This window comes from Pleurodeles waltl, chromosome 9 (assembly GCF_031143425.1).
Source record: "Pleurodeles waltl isolate 20211129_DDA chromosome 9, aPleWal1.hap1.20221129, whole genome shotgun sequence".
Lineage (NCBI taxonomy): Eukaryota > Metazoa > Chordata > Amphibia > Caudata > Salamandridae > Pleurodeles > Pleurodeles waltl.
In genome coordinates, this window is record NC_090448.1 from 803,503,831 (window position 1) to 803,524,023 (window position 20,193).

General features: G+C 46.7%; 1 protein-coding gene across 1 annotated transcript in view; it reads right to left on the reverse strand.

The window, feature by feature from the left end:
- Positions 1-20,193, reverse strand: part of LOC138260002 (solute carrier family 22 member 6-A-like) — a 632,653-nt gene that overhangs the window by 418,350 nt on the left and 194,110 nt on the right. The window contains exon 5 of the mRNA XM_069208049.1: positions 19,188-19,311. Within this exon, the coding sequence (XP_069064150.1) occupies positions 19,188-19,311 (124 nt within the window). The remainder of the gene's footprint in view (positions 1-19,187; positions 19,312-20,193) is intronic.

Sequence of the window (20,193 nt, forward strand, 5' to 3'; positions counted from 1 at the left end):
AGGTTTCTTGACCTCTTCTGGTTCACCAGTCAGAAATGGCTAGAGAATTCATGAGTTGTTACAAGTTATTCAAAAGCCTGAAAAGATTACTGTGGTGAAATGCAGTGTACACCTGAAATCACAAGATTTTGTATCAATGGAAAATGGATATGAGGCTCAAGTCACAAGGTTTTGTGCATTGAACAGTTTATCATTCAAGGATAAGTGGGAATTGTTACCTGATGAAGATGAAATGTGTCCCAACTATGCATTACATGTTATAAATACTTTGGAAGAATTGAAAGCATTGCACGATAATGTTGACAAAGATGAGTTAAGGAGTTGGGTAAAATGTGTTCAATGTGAAAACGATGTCTGGGTTTCAGGGGAGGGACAAATGGTCCTGCCTAATAGCCTGTTGACTCAAATAGCTAGCTATTATCATGGTCAAGCACATGTTGGGAGGGATGCCATGGTTCAAACGTTCAGGCAATCTTGGTTCAATCCGAAATTTAGACAGGCTGCCGAAGCAGTTTGCTATCATTGCGTCATCTGTCAACAGATGAACGTAAGTAAAGGGACAGTGGTCAATTTGAGCCACATTGGAAGAGCGGGAGGTCCATTTAGCAGAATGCAGATGGATTTTATTGAGATGCCAGTATGTGGAGGATGGGGAAATGTGTTGATGGTTGTCTGTATCTTTAGTTATTGGATTGAAGCTTACCCTACACGAAGAAATGACAGCCTTACAGTAGCAACGTTACTGCTTAGGGAACTGATACCACATTTTTTGGGTTTTCTGTCTCTTCAGAATCAGATAGAAGAAGTCACTTCAACAAAAAAGTAATGAAATTACTCTGTTCAGCTTTAAACATTGAGCAGAAGTTGCGTTCTAGTTACCGCCCTGAAGCCTCAGGACTTGTGGAACAGATGAATTGTACCTTAAAATCAAGAATGGCGAAAATGTGTGCGTCCACGAATCTGAAATGGCCCGACGCACTGCCATTAGTTCTGATGATAATTAGAAACACATCGGACAGGAAAACAGGACAGTCACTGCATGAGATCCTCATGGGCAGAGCGATGAGGTTGCCACCGGTTCCTAGCTATGCTCTCGTGAACATGACAGATGATATGGTGTTGGACTAATGCAAAGGTCTGGCTGATGCAATTTGCTCTTTCTCCTACCAGGTGGAAGCCACCACACTGCAACCATCTCTGCAACCGTCTCAAGATCATAGCCACAACCTGAGAGCGGGTGATTGGGTTGTGATCTGAAAGCACGTGAGGAAGACGTTTATGGAGCCTCGGTGGAAAGGTCCTTACCAAATAGTGCTGATCACTACTACAGCTGTGAAGTGTGCTCGAGTTTTGAACTGGATCCATGCCAGCCATACTCAGAAAGTACTGTGTCCATTGGACAATGAAGAGGAGTTGTTGAGAGTACCAACAACTTCCAGACCAACTCCAGAATTGGAGAGGGGAGAAGGAGAAACAGACACTGAATCTGAGCAAACTGAAGCCAGTACAAACACTCCTGTGAGAGAAAAAGAAGAGTGACAGTGAGTCAACCTCAACTGAGGTAGCAGGAGAGTCTACTCACGGGAGGGCTCTCACAGAAGCAGACTGTCTTGAAAGACAAACAGAGCAAATGACCGATCCTGAAGGGGAAGGAGTTGAGGCGGATCAAAGCCAAAGAGATCTGACGCCTCCTAAACCAGTTGCAGGTACATCAAGAGAAAATCCTGCAGAACAAAGAGAAATTACAAGTCGGACACTGAAAAGAGCATTGAGAAAAGGTCAACTGAAAGGAGATAAGTGGTCGAAGTCACATGCAAAGAGAAAAGAAGCAATTACATTGACAATAATTGCGGAAGAAGTAGACACCACAAGGCAAGAAGACTCTAGTGATGGAGAGTTAAATGGAGATCGAAGATTGAAAATAAAGAGAATTGCAAGTCAAAAGTACGCATGTCCTGAATGGGCGTATGCAACGACACGTGAATGGCAGGGTGAATTTTTGTCTTTTTGTTTTGATCGAGACATTCCAGGTTAATATATTGGCACTTGAAGAAGATAAATGAACTGAACTTTGCAGACTGTGAATCTAAGAAAAGTGCAAAAGAGACTATTGAAAGTAATTGGAAAATATTTTTGATAACCTAATGTGACAAGCTGCTTAACTGATTTTGACAAGCCACCTATTTTTGACAAAGGGTCCTGGAAGAAAGACTGAAAGCCATAAATAATTGCTAAAGAAGTATGAAGGTTTTTTTATTTTTGCTGCATAGTTATAATTTTTCTCTTCTACTTTCTGATTCCTTACAGATCATGAGTAACTTTAGCCAACAAGGTAGGAAGACTAGGTGCCGTAGATACATGGGTATTGATTTGGCGATTGTATGCATGATAGTGTGTCTGATGTTGATTGTGAGCATTACTTTTCTTGACAAGCCTGTGTCCAACCATACCTCAGCATTAGAGACAACTACTACACTCACAGAGGTAGATTTAGGTTAGATGAGAAATATTTGCACGTAGATAGTACCCAGGGAGAACTTTCTTCTAATGTTTTCTACTGATTACTGTGTGAGTATGTTGAGATGATGGATGTGAGAGATTGTTATGTCTGCACGCAGATTCCTTCATCAGTGGAAAAAGAAGTTACTTATCATAGATGCCCCTTACTTATGGAAAAAGTTGTAGTCTGTTACTAACAAGATTCTATATCCAGGAGTACATTCAGTACATTCTACTCTAATCATGATGTTGTGTTTTCGTTTGTCCCTGTAATTAAGTACCTGAGTAGAGTAGCTAAGGAAAACACTATAGAGTTAGTAAGAGGATTCTTTGAACCTACATTGACATTTGGCACAGCTTATGTACACCGCAACAATCTGACATGCTTGCTTACACGTATAGAAAATAGTTTTTTTTTAGATCAGACAGGTAATAGAAGAATAGCTTCAAAGGAGAAATTAGAAAAGGGCTTAGAGAAAAGGACATTTAGAAATTATCATGCATTTAGTGACATAAAGACCCAAGGAAGCTTAGCTTTAAACGCACAGCACGTAGGACAGCTTTGTGTATATAGGCCTAAATCTAGAACTGATACGTTGTTTGTGGCAGCGAGTGAATGTAGACATGTGTTTTTGTTTCAGAGTAAACGGACGTTCAAGTTGAATGGACAAGATCCAGCGATTCCAGGACTTTATTTCATCTGTGAACCAAACGTGTATTACCATATTCCTAGAGGATGGTATGGCACATGTCACTTGGTGATAGTTTTCCCAAAGATTTATCAACTTGAGAACCTGAGTAAATTATCTAAAATGACTGAAATACATCATGTTAGACAAAAGGGAGAATCGTATTCTGGCATAGTTGGAGATATATTTGGAGCAATAATTCCTTCAGTGGTAGTTTTTTTTAATACTTTGAAAATTCGAAAGTTGTCTACTATTGTGGATAACATGCTGACAAATCTTTCAGGAGCCATGATCCTGATGGATACAGAAATGGCTGAAAGAACCAGGAGTTTGGGAAAATGTTAGCAAAAGATTTGATTCAGTGGGAAATTGGCTTGGCAACCTAGGTAAAGGGATAATATTAAAAATAATTAAAGGGATATTGATTATTGTGATTTGCATAATTGGAGCATGGGGAATATGTAAATTGTATTATGTGATTAAATGAAAGAAGTTAAAAAATGATCAGAGGAGGGAAAAAATTTAAATGGGGAAATTATTCAGGGAAAATTCGAAAAGGGAATGAAGAAATAAAAGTTATAAGGAGGACAAATTTTAGGGGTAGCAAACATTTGTGTGGGGAGATGTAAGTGTGATGACATATTTAGTCATCAGAGGAGGGATTGTGAACGCTGAATTTGACTAATAAATATTCATGTATTTTGAATTATGGATCTGCCTAGAATTTGACTTAATATAGAAATTATGTGTGACTTGGTAGATGTGCCCACTTGAGTGGCTGTCATTAATCACGAAGTGTCCTTATTAAATGCATATTAATGTTAAGTGAAATGTTAAGTGAAATGTTTTACTTAGAAACTGTAATAATGTGTTATACTAATGAATTTGTATTATGTATCTGCTTTATAATTATAGGCCTTAAGATAGCGGGGTTTTGGGCCTCATTTGCACAGCCTCATGTTAAGCTGCATGGTTCAGATAATACCGTGAGAAATTTACGCTTGAAGAAATTAATACGCATATTGTTTTCACTGTGTTGACCAAATGCTAGCAGATGTCTGTTAACTTTTCATGAGAACCGCTTGCTAGAATGTCTTGTGCTAGTAGAAGAAACTTTGTATAGTTTAGTGTGTGAGGAAGCGATATTCCCAGGAGCTAACAATGGATTAACTGACTGGAGTACAGATGGATACAAAAACTGTTACCTGACGAGCCTGGCGATGGGAACAGGAGAGGAGGAGCCAATCATCGACATGTACTGTTTAGCTATGTTTTAGATTTCAATTTCTAATTCTATTGGACTAATTGCAAACGTACGATTCTTTGACAAATGGCAAAGTGGGAAGTGTTTTAAACGATTTTAACTTAGTCCGACTGCACATAGGAGAAGGGGCCACTTTTCGATCATTTTCATTTGTGTGCTCATCCTATTATGTTTAGAGCTGAACGGTTCCTGATGACTTAATTCTATCTTTAACTTTATCGCTTAAACTTCTGATGCTGAATGCTGATCCCTTAGACATTGCTTTCAAATGGCTTGGATAGCTTTGAGTACTCATTTCTGAACCATTCCCTTTCATGGTGCGTTGCCGATGCTGACCGAACAGATGTCTAACTAATGAAGATAATCGCAAATTGCTGATCCATACTGAAGTGAGGTATAACAAAATGCTATTGTTCTTGTTGTAATTTTGGTGGTCATTCCAACCCTGGTGGTCGGTGTTAAAGAGGCGGTAAAACTGCCAACAGGCCGGCATTAAAAAAAATGGAATCACAACCATGGCGGAAACCGCCAACATAGACAGCCACTTTAACACTCTGACCGCCACGGCGGTACAAACAAACACCGCGGCGGTAACCGCCAACAGACAGGCGGAAGACAATGTACTGCCCACAGTATTACAACAGGCCAATCTGCCACCTTTTCCGGGGCGGATTCACCGTGAACAAAAACACGGCGGAAACAGGAATTGGAAGGGAAAACGCTCACCTCTACACACCCCACGAGGAACCAGGACGCCATGGAACCGGAACTCCAGATTCTCCCTGCCTTTGTCTTCCTGCTCCTCTACCAGGAGCACGAACGCCGGCGGCGACGACCACGGTGAGTACTTCACCTACGACACAGGGGAGGAGGGAGGGAAAAAAGAGTGACACACACACTCAACACTCCCACTCCCACACTCACCCACAACAACACACACACTAATACATGTTGATACATTACAGTTACACCCCCAACCCCCCCGGAAGAATGCAAAGACAAAAGGAAATGATTTGAACATTTGTAATCTATTAAAATCCAGTACTCAGAAATATATATACACTATAAACAAATATATACACCAAGAATACAAGTCCAGGTATTGCACCATTAAAGTCCGTGGACCACTGGGCCCAAAATGCATGGGCGACACCCACACTCAATACCTGATCAAACCGGAAAGAACACTGCAGGGGCATCAGACAGAAATACAACAGGCACCTCAGGGGGAAGGGAAGGGGGGGCACCTTAGCCGTATGAGTGCACAATGCCAGATCCACAAGGGGGGTCCATGCCTACTGCTGTATCCTGGGGAGTGCAAAGCCACAGTCTCTCAATTCTCTCCAGTGGGTGGGTTGCCCACTACTGTATCCTGGGGAGTGCAAAGCCACAGTCTCACAAGTCTTTTCAGTGGGTGGTTTGCCCACTGCTTTATCCTGGGGAGTGCAAAGCCAGTCTCATAAGTCTTTTCAGTGGGTGCTTTGCCCACGGCTTTATCATGGGGAGTGCAAAGCCACAGTCTCACAAGTCTTTTCAGTGGGTGGTTTGCCCACTGCTTTATCCTGGGGAGTGCAAAGCCACAGTCTCACAAGTCTTTTCAGTGGGTGGTTTGCCCACTGCTTTATCCTGGGGAGTGCAAAGCCACAGTCTCTCAAGTGGATAACAGCCTCCACTGGTTCTGGGGGGGGGGGGGGGGGGGGGGTTTGTGCCCAGAGTGCTTTATCCTGTCAAAGACGGAGGTAGTGGATGTGAATCTCCACTGGTTCTGGAGGAGGCCTTGTGCCCAGAGTGTTTCATCCTGCCAAGGACAGAGGTATTGGATGTGAATCTCCGCTGGTTCTGGAGGGGGCTTTGTGCCCAGAGTGCTTCATCCTGCCAAGGACAGAGGTAGTGGATGATATTCTCCGCTAGTTCTGGAGGGGGCTTTGTGCCCAGAGTGCTTCATCCTGCCAAGGACAGAGGTAGTGGATGTGAATCTCTGCTGGTTCCGTGAGGGGGCTTTGTGCCCAGAGTGCTTCATCCTGCCAAGGACAGAGGTAGTGGATGTGAATCTCCACTGGTTCTGGAGGGGGCTTTGTGCCCAGAGTGCTTCATCCTGCCAAGGACAGAGGTAGTGGATGAGATTCTCCACTGGTTCTGGAGGGGGCTTTGTGCCCAGAGTGCTTCATCCTGCCAAGGACAGAGGTAGTGGATGAGATTCTCCACTGGTTCTGGAGGGGGCTTTGTGCCCAGAGTGCTTCATCCTGCCAGGGACAGAGGTAGTGGATGTGAATCTCCACTGGTTCTGGAGGGGGCTTGTGCCCAGAGTGCTTCATCCTGCCAAGGACTGAGGTAGTGGATGTAACTCTCCACAGGTTCTGGAGGGGGCTTTGTGCCCAGAGTGCTTCATCCTGCTCGTGGCGGCCTCAGTAGCGTCGGAGCTTTCGCTGCTCATTGGCCTGCGGTGCTGGTGGCAGCGGTGTCCTGTGAAGCGGTGCTGGTGGTGGCGGTGTCCTTGGCAGAGGTGCTGGTGGCGGTGGTCTCCTTGGCAGCGTTGCTGGTGGCGGGGTGTCCTGTGAAGCGGTGCTGGTGGCGGCAGTGTCCTTGGCAGCGGTGCTGGCGGCAGCGGTGTCCTTGGCAGCGGTGCTGGTGGCGGCGGTATCCTTGGCAGCGGTGCTGGTGGCGGCGGTGTCCTGTGAAGCAATGCTGGTGGCGGCAGTGACCTTGGCAGCGGTGCTGGTGGCGGCGATGTCCTTGGCAGCAGTGCTGGTGGCGGTGATGTCCTGTGAAGCTGTGCTGGTGGCGGCGGTGTCTTGTGAAGCGGTGATGGTGGCGGCGGTGTCCTTGGCAGCGGTGCTGGTTGCAGCGGTGTCCTTGGCAGCAGTGCTGGTGGCGGTCTTGTCCGCAGTGCAGGTTTGCGGCGACTTGCCTTTCTTTCTGTGCCCCTTCCCCACCTTGGATGGTGGCGCAGCTGTCTTCCCACTCCCAACTGTACTCCTGGGAGAGCCTTTGGTGGCAAATGTTTTGCCTTTCTCCTGCCAGGCAGTGGCCAACTTTTTATGCTTCTGGTGTGGGGGACTGTCCGTGGTCTGGCTCCTTGGCACACTGACTGCCCTGCTGCTTGGCGCACTCCAGAAGCCAGTTACTGCTGGCACTACTGATGTGGTGGCTGAGGTGCTGAGTTGGGACCTGGAAAGGTGGGCCATAGGGGACTGAAGGGGTGGGGGAGGTGAGGGGAAAAGGTCAAGGTTGGACAGGAAAAGTTTTTGGGACACACTGGGACGGTAGATGAAGGGGCTTTGGGAGTGGAGGAAGAGGTAGTGGTTGTAGGAGGTGATCGTTTGCTGACTTTGGGTGAAGGTGCATGGGCTGGAGGCTGTCGTGAGGTGGATGGCTATTGGGTGGGTGTGTGGCTGCGTTTGTGTACCTTGGGAGGTGGGCTCACAGACACACTGGGAGAGGACACAGGGGATGTGTGAATGGTAGTGGGGGTGGTGAGTGCACGTGAGCGGGGTGTGGTGATGGGTGTGCTGGTGATAGACGTAGTGGCTGAAGATGTATTGCATGCAGATGTGAGTGGAGATGAGACAGGGAGGGAGGAGGGAGACGAGCAGGAGGGGGACACAGTAGAGTCAGTGGATGTTGGTATGTGTGCATGGGTATGATGCTTGTGTGAGTGCCTGTGGGATGTGTGGTGCTTATGTTTGCCAGAGCTTCCCTTGTGTGTTGAGGTGTGTGCATGCTGGTCTGAGGGTGTGCTTGGGATAGGCGGAGGTACAGGTGTTTGGGTCTGGGTGGAGGAAGTTGGAGGGGGAGGCTGGAAACAGGGACAATGGCTGCCATCAGTGCTGAGGCCAGAGTCTGAAAAGCTCGCTGTTGGGATGCCTGACCAGAATGAATGCCCTCCAGGTATGCATTGGTCTGTTGCAACTGCCTCTCTAGACCCTGGATGGCATTCAAAATGGTTGACTGCCCAACAGTGAGGGATCTGAGGAGGTCAATGGCCTCCTCACTGAGGGCAGCAGGGCTGACAGGGGCAGGGGCTGAGGTGCCTGGGGTGAAGAAGATGCCCACCCTCCTGGGTGAGCGGCCACGGGGCACACGCTGAGGGGCTGCTGGGAGGGCGGTGCTGGTAGGGGGGGTGGCGGCTGTCCCTGTAGATGTGGGGGCACAGAGGGGCACGCCACCGCGAGGGAGCTCCCATCAGAGGAGGAGTCCGTGTCGCTGGTCTCAGCTCCTGTCCCCGCAGTGGAGCTCCCCTCGCCCTCCGTTCCACTGGTGGCTTCAGACTCTCTTGTGATGCCCTCCAGGGCCATGTGGGATGCAGCTTCCTCCTGCTCCGGTGCAACTGCTCCTCCGCCTGATGATGCTAATGCACACAAGAGCAGGGAGACCACGAAAGGGAGGGAAGACAGAAGAAAGACATGTTCAGTGCATGCAATACCGCTACCGTTGGCGGACACTACAGACACAGAAGCCCCCTGGGACTACACCGTGCACTTTGAGTTCCCTAATTAATCACAGGGACATGGGTTACAAGGCCTATGCCCGATTGCTGCACACATGGAAGTCACAGGAGCCTGACTAGGTGTAGTTGGCTCTGAACACAGGTGGGGTGGGGTGCCACGTGGCCTGCCTTACGAAGTGACCTTGCCTACTAAACTCGCCCTGGCCTAGGGGAACCCACAGCCCACCTCCCCCACCCGGACACCTCCAATGCGCGCTGAATCAGCTGAATGAGAATGTACTCACCCCCTTGTGGCTGCTGTGATGCCCTCAAGCGCCCATCCAACTCCAGATACGCCACCGCCAGGATCCGGAACATCAGGGGGGTCATGGTGTGACGGGCACCCCTCCCACATTGGGAGGCCATCCCCACTGGGCCTCTGCCGTCTTCTTGCTCCAGCGGCGAATGCCCTCCCATCTTTTACTGCAGTGGGTGCTCTGTCTGTGGTGGACCCCAGGGTCCGGACTTCCTTGGCGATGGCACGCCAAATATCCTTCTTCTGGTGGGCGCTGACGTACAGGAATAGTACAGGGGAAAAGGAGAAGATATAACCGTCCACACCATCACAGTCATTGTCCTGCATCCCTACCCTTGCCATGACGCACATCCACTCACCGTCGTTTCATGTACGCCTCATCCTCCCCCCCATCTTCCATCCACACCACTCCACACAGGCATTGCCCATACAACATGCTCACAGTGTACTTACCTGTTTGTCTGGAGGACCGTACAGTAGCGTGTACTGGGGTAGGACCCCATCCACTAGTTTCTCCAACTCCTCCGTGCTGAAGGCAGGGGCCCTTTCCCCAGACACATGAGCCATTGTCTCTTCCAGACTGAGGTCACAGCAGCACTTGCAGTGTAGTTCCTCTCCTGTCGAAGATCAGGTATCAAGTGAGTGAACAGAGAGAAAATGGATGTCACGTCCGCGGCGGTGTGTACCGTCACCGCCGGCGTACATCGTCATTGGCTCCTGGAACCCATAGGGTCCAATGTTAATCAGTGCAGGTTTGCACCGCGGTCTTCGACCGCCTACCGCAACGGTGTACAACGCCAGTGCATTTATCTTGTATCCCCTTGTCCCACATTACAGGTCAGGCAGCCGCCATTTCAGGGGGCCACATGGCATTAATTTTAAATGTGTCACACATATCTAGGCCTTGCATACACACTAAGACAGGCACATAGCGGATTTACAAAATTGTGTAATAAAGTTGTGTTTTCGTACCTCATTGTTGGCTGACGCTCTGCTCGCTGTTCTCCTCCATAGAGCACGTCCGCTGGGGCAGGTGAGGAGATGGCAGCATCCTCCGGTGTACAGACCGCTGGTGGACCTGTCGACAATGGATGAGCGACATGTAATTGTCACCTACAGACTGGACCATGCCACAATCCAGGAACTGTGTGCCCAGTTGGAGCCAGACCTGATGTCAGCTATCTGCCATCCCACAGGAATCCCCCCTCTAGTTCAGGTCCTGTCAGTACTCCATTTCCTGGCAAGCGGGTCTTTTCAAACAACAGTGGCCATAGCATCAGGGATGTCCCAGCCAATGTTCTCCAACATGTTGTCCAGAGTGTTGTCTGCCCTGCTGAAACACTTGTGCAGCTACTTCGTGTTCCCTCAGGTGGGGGATTTCCCTACAGTGAATGCCCTGGGACATATCCCCAACATCATAAGTGCCATTGATGGGACACATGTGGCCTTGGTACCCCCCCCCCCGCAGGAGTGAACAGGTGTACAGAAACTGGAAGAGCTACCATTCTATGAATGTGCAGATGGTGTGTTTGGCAGACATTCTGAGGAATAGCAGCATCCCTTATGTGATGGGGCAACTCCAGAGACACCATGTGTGGGTATTAGGTGAGGACAAGGACCCTATACAGTGTGACTAGGTGTCTGGGGAGATCCCTAAGAGTTAGTGTGTGTCTAACAGATTTCCCTCGACATTTGCAGGTGACTCTGGTTACCCCAACCTGTCATGGCTACTGACCCCAGTGAGGAATCCCAGTACAAGGGCAGAGGAACGCTACAATGAGGCCCATGGGCGAACTAGGAGGGTTATAGAAAGGACCTTCGGCCTCCTGAAGGCCAGGTTCAGGTGCCTCCATATGACAGGTGGTTCCCTATTCTACTCACCAAAGAAGGTGTGCCAGATCATCGTGGCCTGCTGTATGCTTCACAACTTGGCTTTGCGACAACAGGTGCCTTTTCTGCAGGAGGATGGTTCAGATGGAGGTCTTGTGGCAGCTGTGGAGCCTGTGGACAGTGAAGAGGAGGAAGCAGAAAAACAGGATATCGACAACAGAAACACGGTTATTCATCAATACTTCCAGTGAGACACAGGTAAGAAGACATCACTGCCTGCTACATCTGATACCCTTGTTCTACCTCTCATCTGTCTGTCACTTTCACCCAGTGTATGGACCCTGAGTTGTCACTTTCCCTTTCAATTTCACAGATGTGGGTCCCACTGTGTGTCATCTGCTTTATTTCCTCATGGACTAGAGCTGTGTGACATAGGTATGTTGACAATACAATGGATATAGCAGTCTTCCACAGTAATTCCAAATACACATTTTCGAAAGCACAGACTGACTCCAGATTGTTTTGTGATTTAAGGGTGTTTATTTAAGTGCTAAATAGTGGAGGGTGTTGTAAAATGGTCAGGGTTAATGGTGGAGGAATGTCCATGGCAGGGTCCAGTCTATTAGTCTCACAGGTGCATTGTCCAAAGGGGCATAGGAAGTGGAGCTGGGTCAGTTTAAGGATGGACAGGGTGACAAAGTGGGACAGAAGGATGACAATCAGGGTGATCTCATTTTTTGGCAGGGGTCTCAGCATTGTTCTCTGTCTTTGTCCTGGATCTCAGGGACTATTTGCGGGGTGGTTCCCCATCTGCAGGAGGTGGGGTGCTGGTGTTGTGGTCCTGTGGCGGTGCCTCCTGTCCACTAGCGCCGGCGGAGGTGGTGGGCAGTTCATCGTCCAGGCTAGTGTCAGGGGCCCCTTGTTGTGCCACAGTGTCCCTCCCTGTGTTGACGAGTTCCTTCAGCACCCCTACAATGGTGAAATAATGGTTATTTTGTGATTATTTTTTATATTGAGTGATGACTAATTTAGAATCCACCATGTTTGGTTTCCATTTAATGCTCCAAGTGATTTAGAACGTGTATTTCTAAATTGTGTGTAGTATTTTTTTGTCATGTCACTGAACAGTAAATCTATTTAGGGGTGTTTGGGGCCCCCCTCTCTGAGCCTTAATACGTCCTGGGGACCACATCCCCCAGGACCACACCTTAAAAGAAAGGGAAGGGGGGCTAAGCGGCCCTCCTCCCCAAGCCTTGTTAGGTCCTAGGGACCCCCATTTCCCAGGGCCATTACGACAATCAAAGGGAAGGGGGGCGGCATGGCTCCTCTCTCTGAGCCTTGTTAGGCCCTGAGGACCCTATCACCCAAAGCCACTTAAAAAAGAAATGCGGGGCATATGGCTCCCTATGTAAGCCTTGTTAGTCTCTGGGGACCCCATCCCCTGGGCCGGTAGTAAAAATAAAGGGGAGGGGAAACTGTGGCCCTCCAACCATTATTGTCCCTAAAGGAACCCATCACCTGGGGACCCCATTAATAAAGTGGGTGCCCAGGTTACCACCCCAGGTACCAACCAACAATGAGCCCTAGTGGGAGCCCCAGGACCCCTGTAGCCACATGCAAAGGGAGCTGGCATTGCTTCAGCACGGAGGAAGCGGCTGTTGCGTGGTTCCTATTATGATAACAGGACTGCACTTGTAGGATGGCAAAAATCCAGAATGTGGGAGACGCAGTCCTTCTTCACAACAGAAAATGTAGACCCAATTCCTGGCTTGCTTGCAGTGCCTCACCTGAACCCTTAACCTAAGAGGGAGAAGGTGATTTGTGGCAACCTGAAACATGACACTCTGACTCTTCAGGGTAGATTGTAGATTGGAATAAAGTGGAGTGGAGTAAAGAGTAGTAGCGTATGGTACAGTGTAGTAAAGTGTTATATAGTGTAGTGGCATGGTGTTTCATTAGTGGAGTCAAGTATTGTAGACTAGAGCAGCGAGTTGTACATTGGAATGTCATGTCGAACAATAGAATAGGGTGTTGTAGACTGTTATAGAGTGCAGTAGAATGTTTTAGAGTGAAGTAGGGTGAAGTAGAGTGCCATAGAGTGGAGTATCATCAGGTGGGTTGTCATAGAGTACAGTGGAGGAGAGTGTCACAGAATGGAGTGTCTTGTCATATAGTAAAGTGGTGTATCGTAGAGAGAAGTTAAATGACATGTCGTTGCTTGCCATACAGTGTAGGACAGTGGCGTAGATTGGATGGGCATAGAGTGGTGTCATAGAATCGCATAGAGTGTAGTACAGTGGTGTAGAGTGCAGTTACATGCAGTGGAGTAGAGTATCGGACAGCGGAGGGGCAAAGAGTGGAGTATAGGACAGTGGTGTAGAGCGTAATAAAGTGTAGTAGAGTGGAGTATAGTGGAATACACTGGAGTGGGGTAGTGTAGAGTGAAGTAAAGTGTCATAGAGTGGAATGGTGTATCATAGACTGTAGTGACGTGGAGTGCAGTAGATTGGAGTGGCATAGAATACAGTTGAGTAAATTGTCATAAACTGGAGTACTGTGTTGTACAGTAGAGTGTAGTGGGATATAGTGCAGTATTTGAAAGTGATGTACACTACAATGGAGTAGAGTGACATACAGTCTAGTTGATTTTTGAAGAGTGGAGTAGTGTACAGTACTGTACCATGTTGTAAAGTGTGGTAGAGTGGCTTGGCATAAAGTTTTTATAGAGTACAATGGCACTGTGGAGTGGAGTGAAATAAAGTGAGATGCAGTGGCATACAAAGAATTGTGTACAGTTTTGTATAGTGGACTAGGGTATCATAGATTAGAGTGGAGTAGAATGCTGTAGAGTTGCGTACAGTATAGTACAATTTTGTACAGTATAGAGAAGGGGTATAGACAGGAGTTAAGTGTAGGAGAGTGGCGTACAGCATAGAGTTTTGTAGAGTGGGGCTGCATAGTGTACAGTAGTGTGCAAAACAGTGGAGCTGCGTAAAGTGGAAGGTTGTATAGTAGTGTAGAGTAAGGTAAAGTATTGTAGAGTGGAGTAGAGTCAAGTAGAGCGGTGCAACATAGTGTACAGTAAAGTTCAATAGAATGTATTGGTGTGTTGTAGAGTAGAGTGGCATGGAGTAGAGTGTACTAGCTTAGTTTAGGTACTAAACTGTTATAAACTGGAGTGGGGTCTCCTACAGTAGTGTGCAGTGATGTGTGATATAGATAAGTGTTGTATAGTGGAATAGAGTGTTGTTCACTAGAGCGTATGGGCTTAGAGAAGAGCATAGAGTTGGACAGTGGAGTGTACGGGGATAGAGTGGAGTAGAATGTTGTGGAGTGCTATGAAGTGTGGTAGAATTTTATAGAATGGAGGAGAGTATCATACAATGGAGCTGCATGGAGTAGAGTGGCGTACACTGTAGTGGATTAGAGTGGATTACCTTAAAGTGGAGTAGCATACAGTGGAATAACGTACAGTGGAATACTGTACAGTGGAGTGTCGAAGAGTGGAGTGGCACAGAGTGGAATCGAGTAGAGTAGCATTGTGTAGAGTGGAGTGGTGTAGAGTGGGGCACGATAAGTGGAGTCACGTAGAGTGGGGTGGCATACATTGAAGTGAAATATCGTAGAGTTGAGGAAACTGTTATAATTGGACTGGCTTTTCATACATTAGAGTGGATTGCTGTGTTGTACAGTGTTGGAAACTGTCTCAGAGTGGAGTAGAGTGTTGTGCAATAGTGTACCAGCATGGAGCTGAGTGTACAGGGATAAAGTAAAAGTGGAGTCTAATAAAGTGGCATAGAGTGTAGTAGAGGGGAGTTACATAAAGTGGAAGAGAGTACACTGGAGTGGTGTAGGGTAGCACACAGTGGAGTAGCATCAAATGGAATAGTGTAGAGCAGGGTCTTCAACATTTTTCATAATGCTCCCCCAGTGAAAAAAGTCATTGCCCCCCCTCAGAATTTTTCACAATTATCCTATTGAGTTGGAAATGTTCAAATATATCTAGACTTGTTTTAACATTGCAGTTAAGTTCTGTTACCGTTTTAAAAAATCAATCAAAAATATGATTGCCAAACATTATATTATAGTCAGGCAGGCCGGCCTTACTAACATGTAAAAGTATCCAAAGTGTGATTATTAGAGGTGGGAGGGGAGGTTGAAGAGTATTTGGATGTTTGGAGTTTCTTCCTTTTTGGCACATACTCCCAGCTTGGATATAAATGACAACTCTTGTTAGTGAGGGCCCATTACAAGAGCAGTTTACTTCTGCTAATTCTTTTCAGCTTAAAATGAAACCCTGTTTTCAGCATATTGCTTCTCTTGTTCAGAGCCTGGCGCCCCCGGGATCATTTGAGGCCCCCCTAAAGGGGCCCAACCCCCTGTTTGAAGACCCCTGGTGTACAGTGCTGTAGAGTAGACTGCATTGGTATACAGTGGAGTGGAGTTGCAGTGTAGTATGTACAGTGGAGTGGCATTAGGGGCATATTACAAGCCCCTTGTGCCTCCCTGCGCCACCCTAGCCTCATTTTTTATGCGAAGGAGGCATTGCATCACTTTGTAATCCCTTGTGCCTCATTATACCTGCGCCAGGTATAATGTATACAGGGGGGGGGCATTCCCACGCAGAGAGGCCCAAATAAATGGAGCAGAGAAATTTACTGCACCATTTTCCCATCATTTTTAATGCCTGCTCAGGGCAGGTGTGTAGGAAAGTACCATCTTCGCTGGCATGTTACCCCCATATTTCACTGTATATATGTTGTTTTAGTCTATGTGTCACTGGGACCCTGCCAGGCAGGGCCCCAGTGCTCATAAGTATGTGCCCTGTATGTGTTCCCTGTGTGATGCCTAACTGTCTCACTGAGGCTCTGCTAACCAGAACCTCAGTGGTTATGCTCTCTCTGCTTTCCAAATTTGTCACTAACAGGCTAGACGCACTCACAGAATAAGCTATGGGTTTCCCTGTGCTTTGCTGGACTAGCACCATTATTTTTGTGGTAACGTGTGTCATGGTGCGCTGTCTAATAAATACAGTGCCCCCATGGTGACGTTATGGGAGCGCAGGGTGACGCAAGAAAAGAGCCGTATTATAGCTGATGCGCCACTTGCTTGTAAATAGGCCCCTAAGTGTAATAGCATATAGTGTAGTAGCGTACAGTGAAGGGGCTTATGCTCAAGTGACGTATTGTGCGGTGGGGTAGAATGTAATAACATACAGGAGTAGCGCACAGTAGAGCTGGGTAGAGTGGAATACCATAAAGTAGAGGCTCAAAGATTGATGATGCATACAGTGTAATAGCATGGGGCGAAGTGGTGTGCAGTGGAATAGCCTAGAGTGAAGTACAGTTGAGTGTCACAGAGTAGAATAGGGTAGAGTAGAATAGTGTAAAATGGACTGGAGTACAGTGGAGTGGTGTAGACTAGAGTAGTGTACAGTGAAGTAGGTTAGAGTGAAACATCATATAGTAGAGTGGCGTGGAGGGGAATGGTGTCCAATGGACTAGCATAGAATGGAGTGGCATAAAGTGGAGTAGCATATATTAGAGTGGCAGACAGTGGAACAGCTTAGAGTGGATTGTTGTACAGTAGAGTGGCGTAGACTTGAATTGCGAATAGTGGAGTAGTGTACAGTGCAGTGGCATACTGTGAAGTGGTGTAGGCTGGAGTGGCATACACTGAAATGGGGTAAAGTGCAATGGCATGCAGTGGAGTGGTGTACAGTTGAGTGGCATCCAATGGAATAGCATAGAGTGGAGAGGCGTAGAGAGGAGTTGCGTACACTGGAGCGGTGTAAAATGGATTAGCATACAGTGGAGTGACATACAGTGGATTAGCACAGAGGGGAGTGGCACACAGTAGGATGGCATACAGTGGATTAGCATTTACTGGAGTAGCATATAGCGGAGAGACAAACAGTGAAGTGGTGTACACTGAAGAGGTATAGAGTGGAGTTGTATGCAGTGTAATAGCATAGAGTAGGCTGGTGTAGAGTGGAGTTGTGTACAGTGTAATAGCGTAGAGTGGACTGGCATACAGCAGAGTGTTGTACAGTTGAGTGGTGTAAAGTGTAATAGTGTATAGTAGAGTAGTGTACAGTAGAGTGGAATATGATGGAGTGGTGTAGACTGGAGTGGCGTACAGTGGTGTGGGGTAGAGTGTAATAGCATACAGTGGATTGGCATACATTGCATTAGGGTCCAATTGAATAGCATAGAATGAAGTGGTATACAGTGGAGGGCTGTACACTGGAGAGGCCCAGAGTTGAGTAGCACACAGTGAAGTGGCATACAGTGGAGTGGCGTACAGTAGAGTGTTGTAGATTGGAATGGCATACAATGGAATAGGCTAGGGTGGAGTGGCATACAGTAGAATGGCATAGAGTGGAATAACGTATAACTTTGTACCCGTTTGACAAATGTGCATGAAACTTTGCAAACCTGCTGCCCCCATTTCATTTTGGGAGGACTGAAAGTTTCACAGCATGTTGTCAAGGGGGGTAAAGAAAAAAGGAGGGGTCCCAAATGGCCTTCAAACGCAATGTAATTTCTAAAAACATTTGCATTTCACATAGCACAAAGAACGTCAGTTGGAATTTTTATGAAATTTAGCAGTAATACATATGGAAGGGGGAAAAGATGATTCTGCGGGGTACTGCAGGTAAGTAAATAAAGTAAATGTTAAGTTATAAGGTTTTTCAACTTAGATATATTTTGTAGCACTATACTACTAAAAGTAGCAAAGAAGTCATAAAAGTAAACTGGACTGCATTTGTAAGGTTTCAGATCTACTACATGAACAACTGAAAGGCCCATTTATGGTAGCATGCTAATGGAAACCTGTAAACAAATACATAAGATATAGAACACATCTTAATTTACATATGTTTTCTTTGCATGCTTTCTGGCTCACAAAATAAAACTGCCCCGACAAGCCAAACAAAACACATCTTTCTTATGCACCCCTGTGCAACAAAATTGAAAATTGCCCTAGCAGTGAGCCACACGAAGTACTACTGGGAGAACATGGTAAAAGGCTAGTAGCAAAAAAATAATATCTACATTTTTATAACAATACTTATGATTGCCTTTCATTAACTTTGGCCTTCATGTGTAACACAATCCTAAAAGTAGCATGAAATTCCAAAGAATAAACTAGACTGCATATGTAATCTTCAGATTTACCACATGAACAATTAATTATTTTTTTATGGCTACATAATTATATAAACCAATAATCGAATACACAATAAATACAATAGATAAAAAGAAAGAAATAACATCAAATCTGATTGCCACTCTGTAGTTATAGTGTTCCTAAAGTTAGGAATTCCTTGAATATTACCTCCCTAATACCTTTCCACTCGTTTGACGAATCACCTTAAAACTTTCCTGACCTCTAGCATTTTCTACATTTTGAGTTGATGTAAATATTTGTGGTGAATCTTTAAGGCATACCAAGATAAATGGGGGGTTCCAAAACTCATTTTTCCACCAATGCATTTTCCATAAACTATTGCATGACGTAGCACGAAAATGGCTGAATTGAATTACATGAAATTTGGTAGTATTATACATTAAGGTGCAGAGATGATGCTTCTGGGTACTGCAGTTAAGTAGAGTAAGTATTGTTTGCACATCATGTCCCCAGATGATCTCCCTCCTTGAATCCACTACTCTGCCACCTCTTGTTCAGGAGCCCACCACATACTCCCTAGCCCCATCCTTACACACTTGACCCCCTTACCCTCTTGTGCAACACCTCCTCTCTTCCCCCAGCCAACACTCGCTTCGTGGACACACAGTGAGCCTGCCTCCCGACTTATCATTGCACCTCTCCTATACTGTATCCAACTTACTATCTGCTCTCCAGACTGGCAGTTCACCTTCTTAGTCTCAGAACCCACTCCCCTCTCTCCGGTTTTAGTGCCACAGTTCTCATACCCCCCCTCCTTTTTTATATATAGTCTCACATTGCTGGAGACTATGCTATTGATAGCACCACCAGAACAACACTTTGATATGATATTTCCTATGGCATCTGTTTGTTTGAGAATGTCTGTCTATTGCTCATATTCAAGAACAGTGTGTGACTGGGGTGACCAGTGCTAGTTGAAACTGTAAAAGAAACATCATCTTTTTGCCTTGACATCTCAGGCCTCCATACCTCCAATGTAATTTTTTCCCCTTCCTCTCCTTTTCCATTTATTTTCGCCACCCTCTGCAGTGTCCCGAGAGCAGCTTCCGTTTTTCCTGCTATGATCTGCCAACGGGCTGACTCCGCAAACCACCTATAGGAGAACATGGAAAACAGAGTATTTAAGCTCAAAACATTACGTATGTGTGATTTGCTGCCATTTGAAAGCCTCAATGTTAACATGTATAAACTGTCTGAGAGGGATATTACTCCAGTGGCAGTGTGAGCTCATCTGCGTTACATACACTATTTGTTGTGTGATAAGGAGAGTACCTCAGAGTTGGATGCATAGGTTTTGTGATAGTGAGACTTTTCCACTCTCAGAGGTAGTACTCGTGACGCTGGTGGGGGCTACTTTGTGACAGTGAGAGTGTATCTCTGTGTCAAGCATACTCATTATATGAAAGTGAGTAAAACTGTCAATTAGAGATAGCCAGGGATGGCAGTAGCTACTCATTCCCCTGGATATCCCCCCACTACCTTTGCTTCCCTGGTCTCAAAGGCATGAAGCCAAGGGCTGGAACAGAAAGTAAACCAAAAGCTGCTTGCTTTCTGGAATTTGCAGTCTATGCACACTCCCTAGCCCATAGAAGAAAATAGGAGCATGTTGAGGAACTAATGGTGGGAAAAGAGGTCAACTCGCTGGCCTTACTGATGGTGTAATAGGGTCTGATGCAGGGGCGGCTCCCCCAGTTGGGCGGAGGAGCGTCGCCCCCCCCCATCTGCCAGCAGTGGCAGCTACCAAACCTCTCAAAGAAAAGGATAATAAACAAAGTTTATTATCCTTTTCTTTGAAAGAGGCGGGGCCACGGGGGTGAGGTGCACTGAGCTCTCTGTGTTGCTGGGCTAGAGAGAGCCTGCACAGAATCCCAGTCTGCTTGGGAGCGCCCAGCGAGGGCGCTCCCAGCCAATCCTGACGCTGCTATGAGCAGTGTCAGGATTGTTTCAGGTCAGGATGGGAGCCTCTGCCTACCTG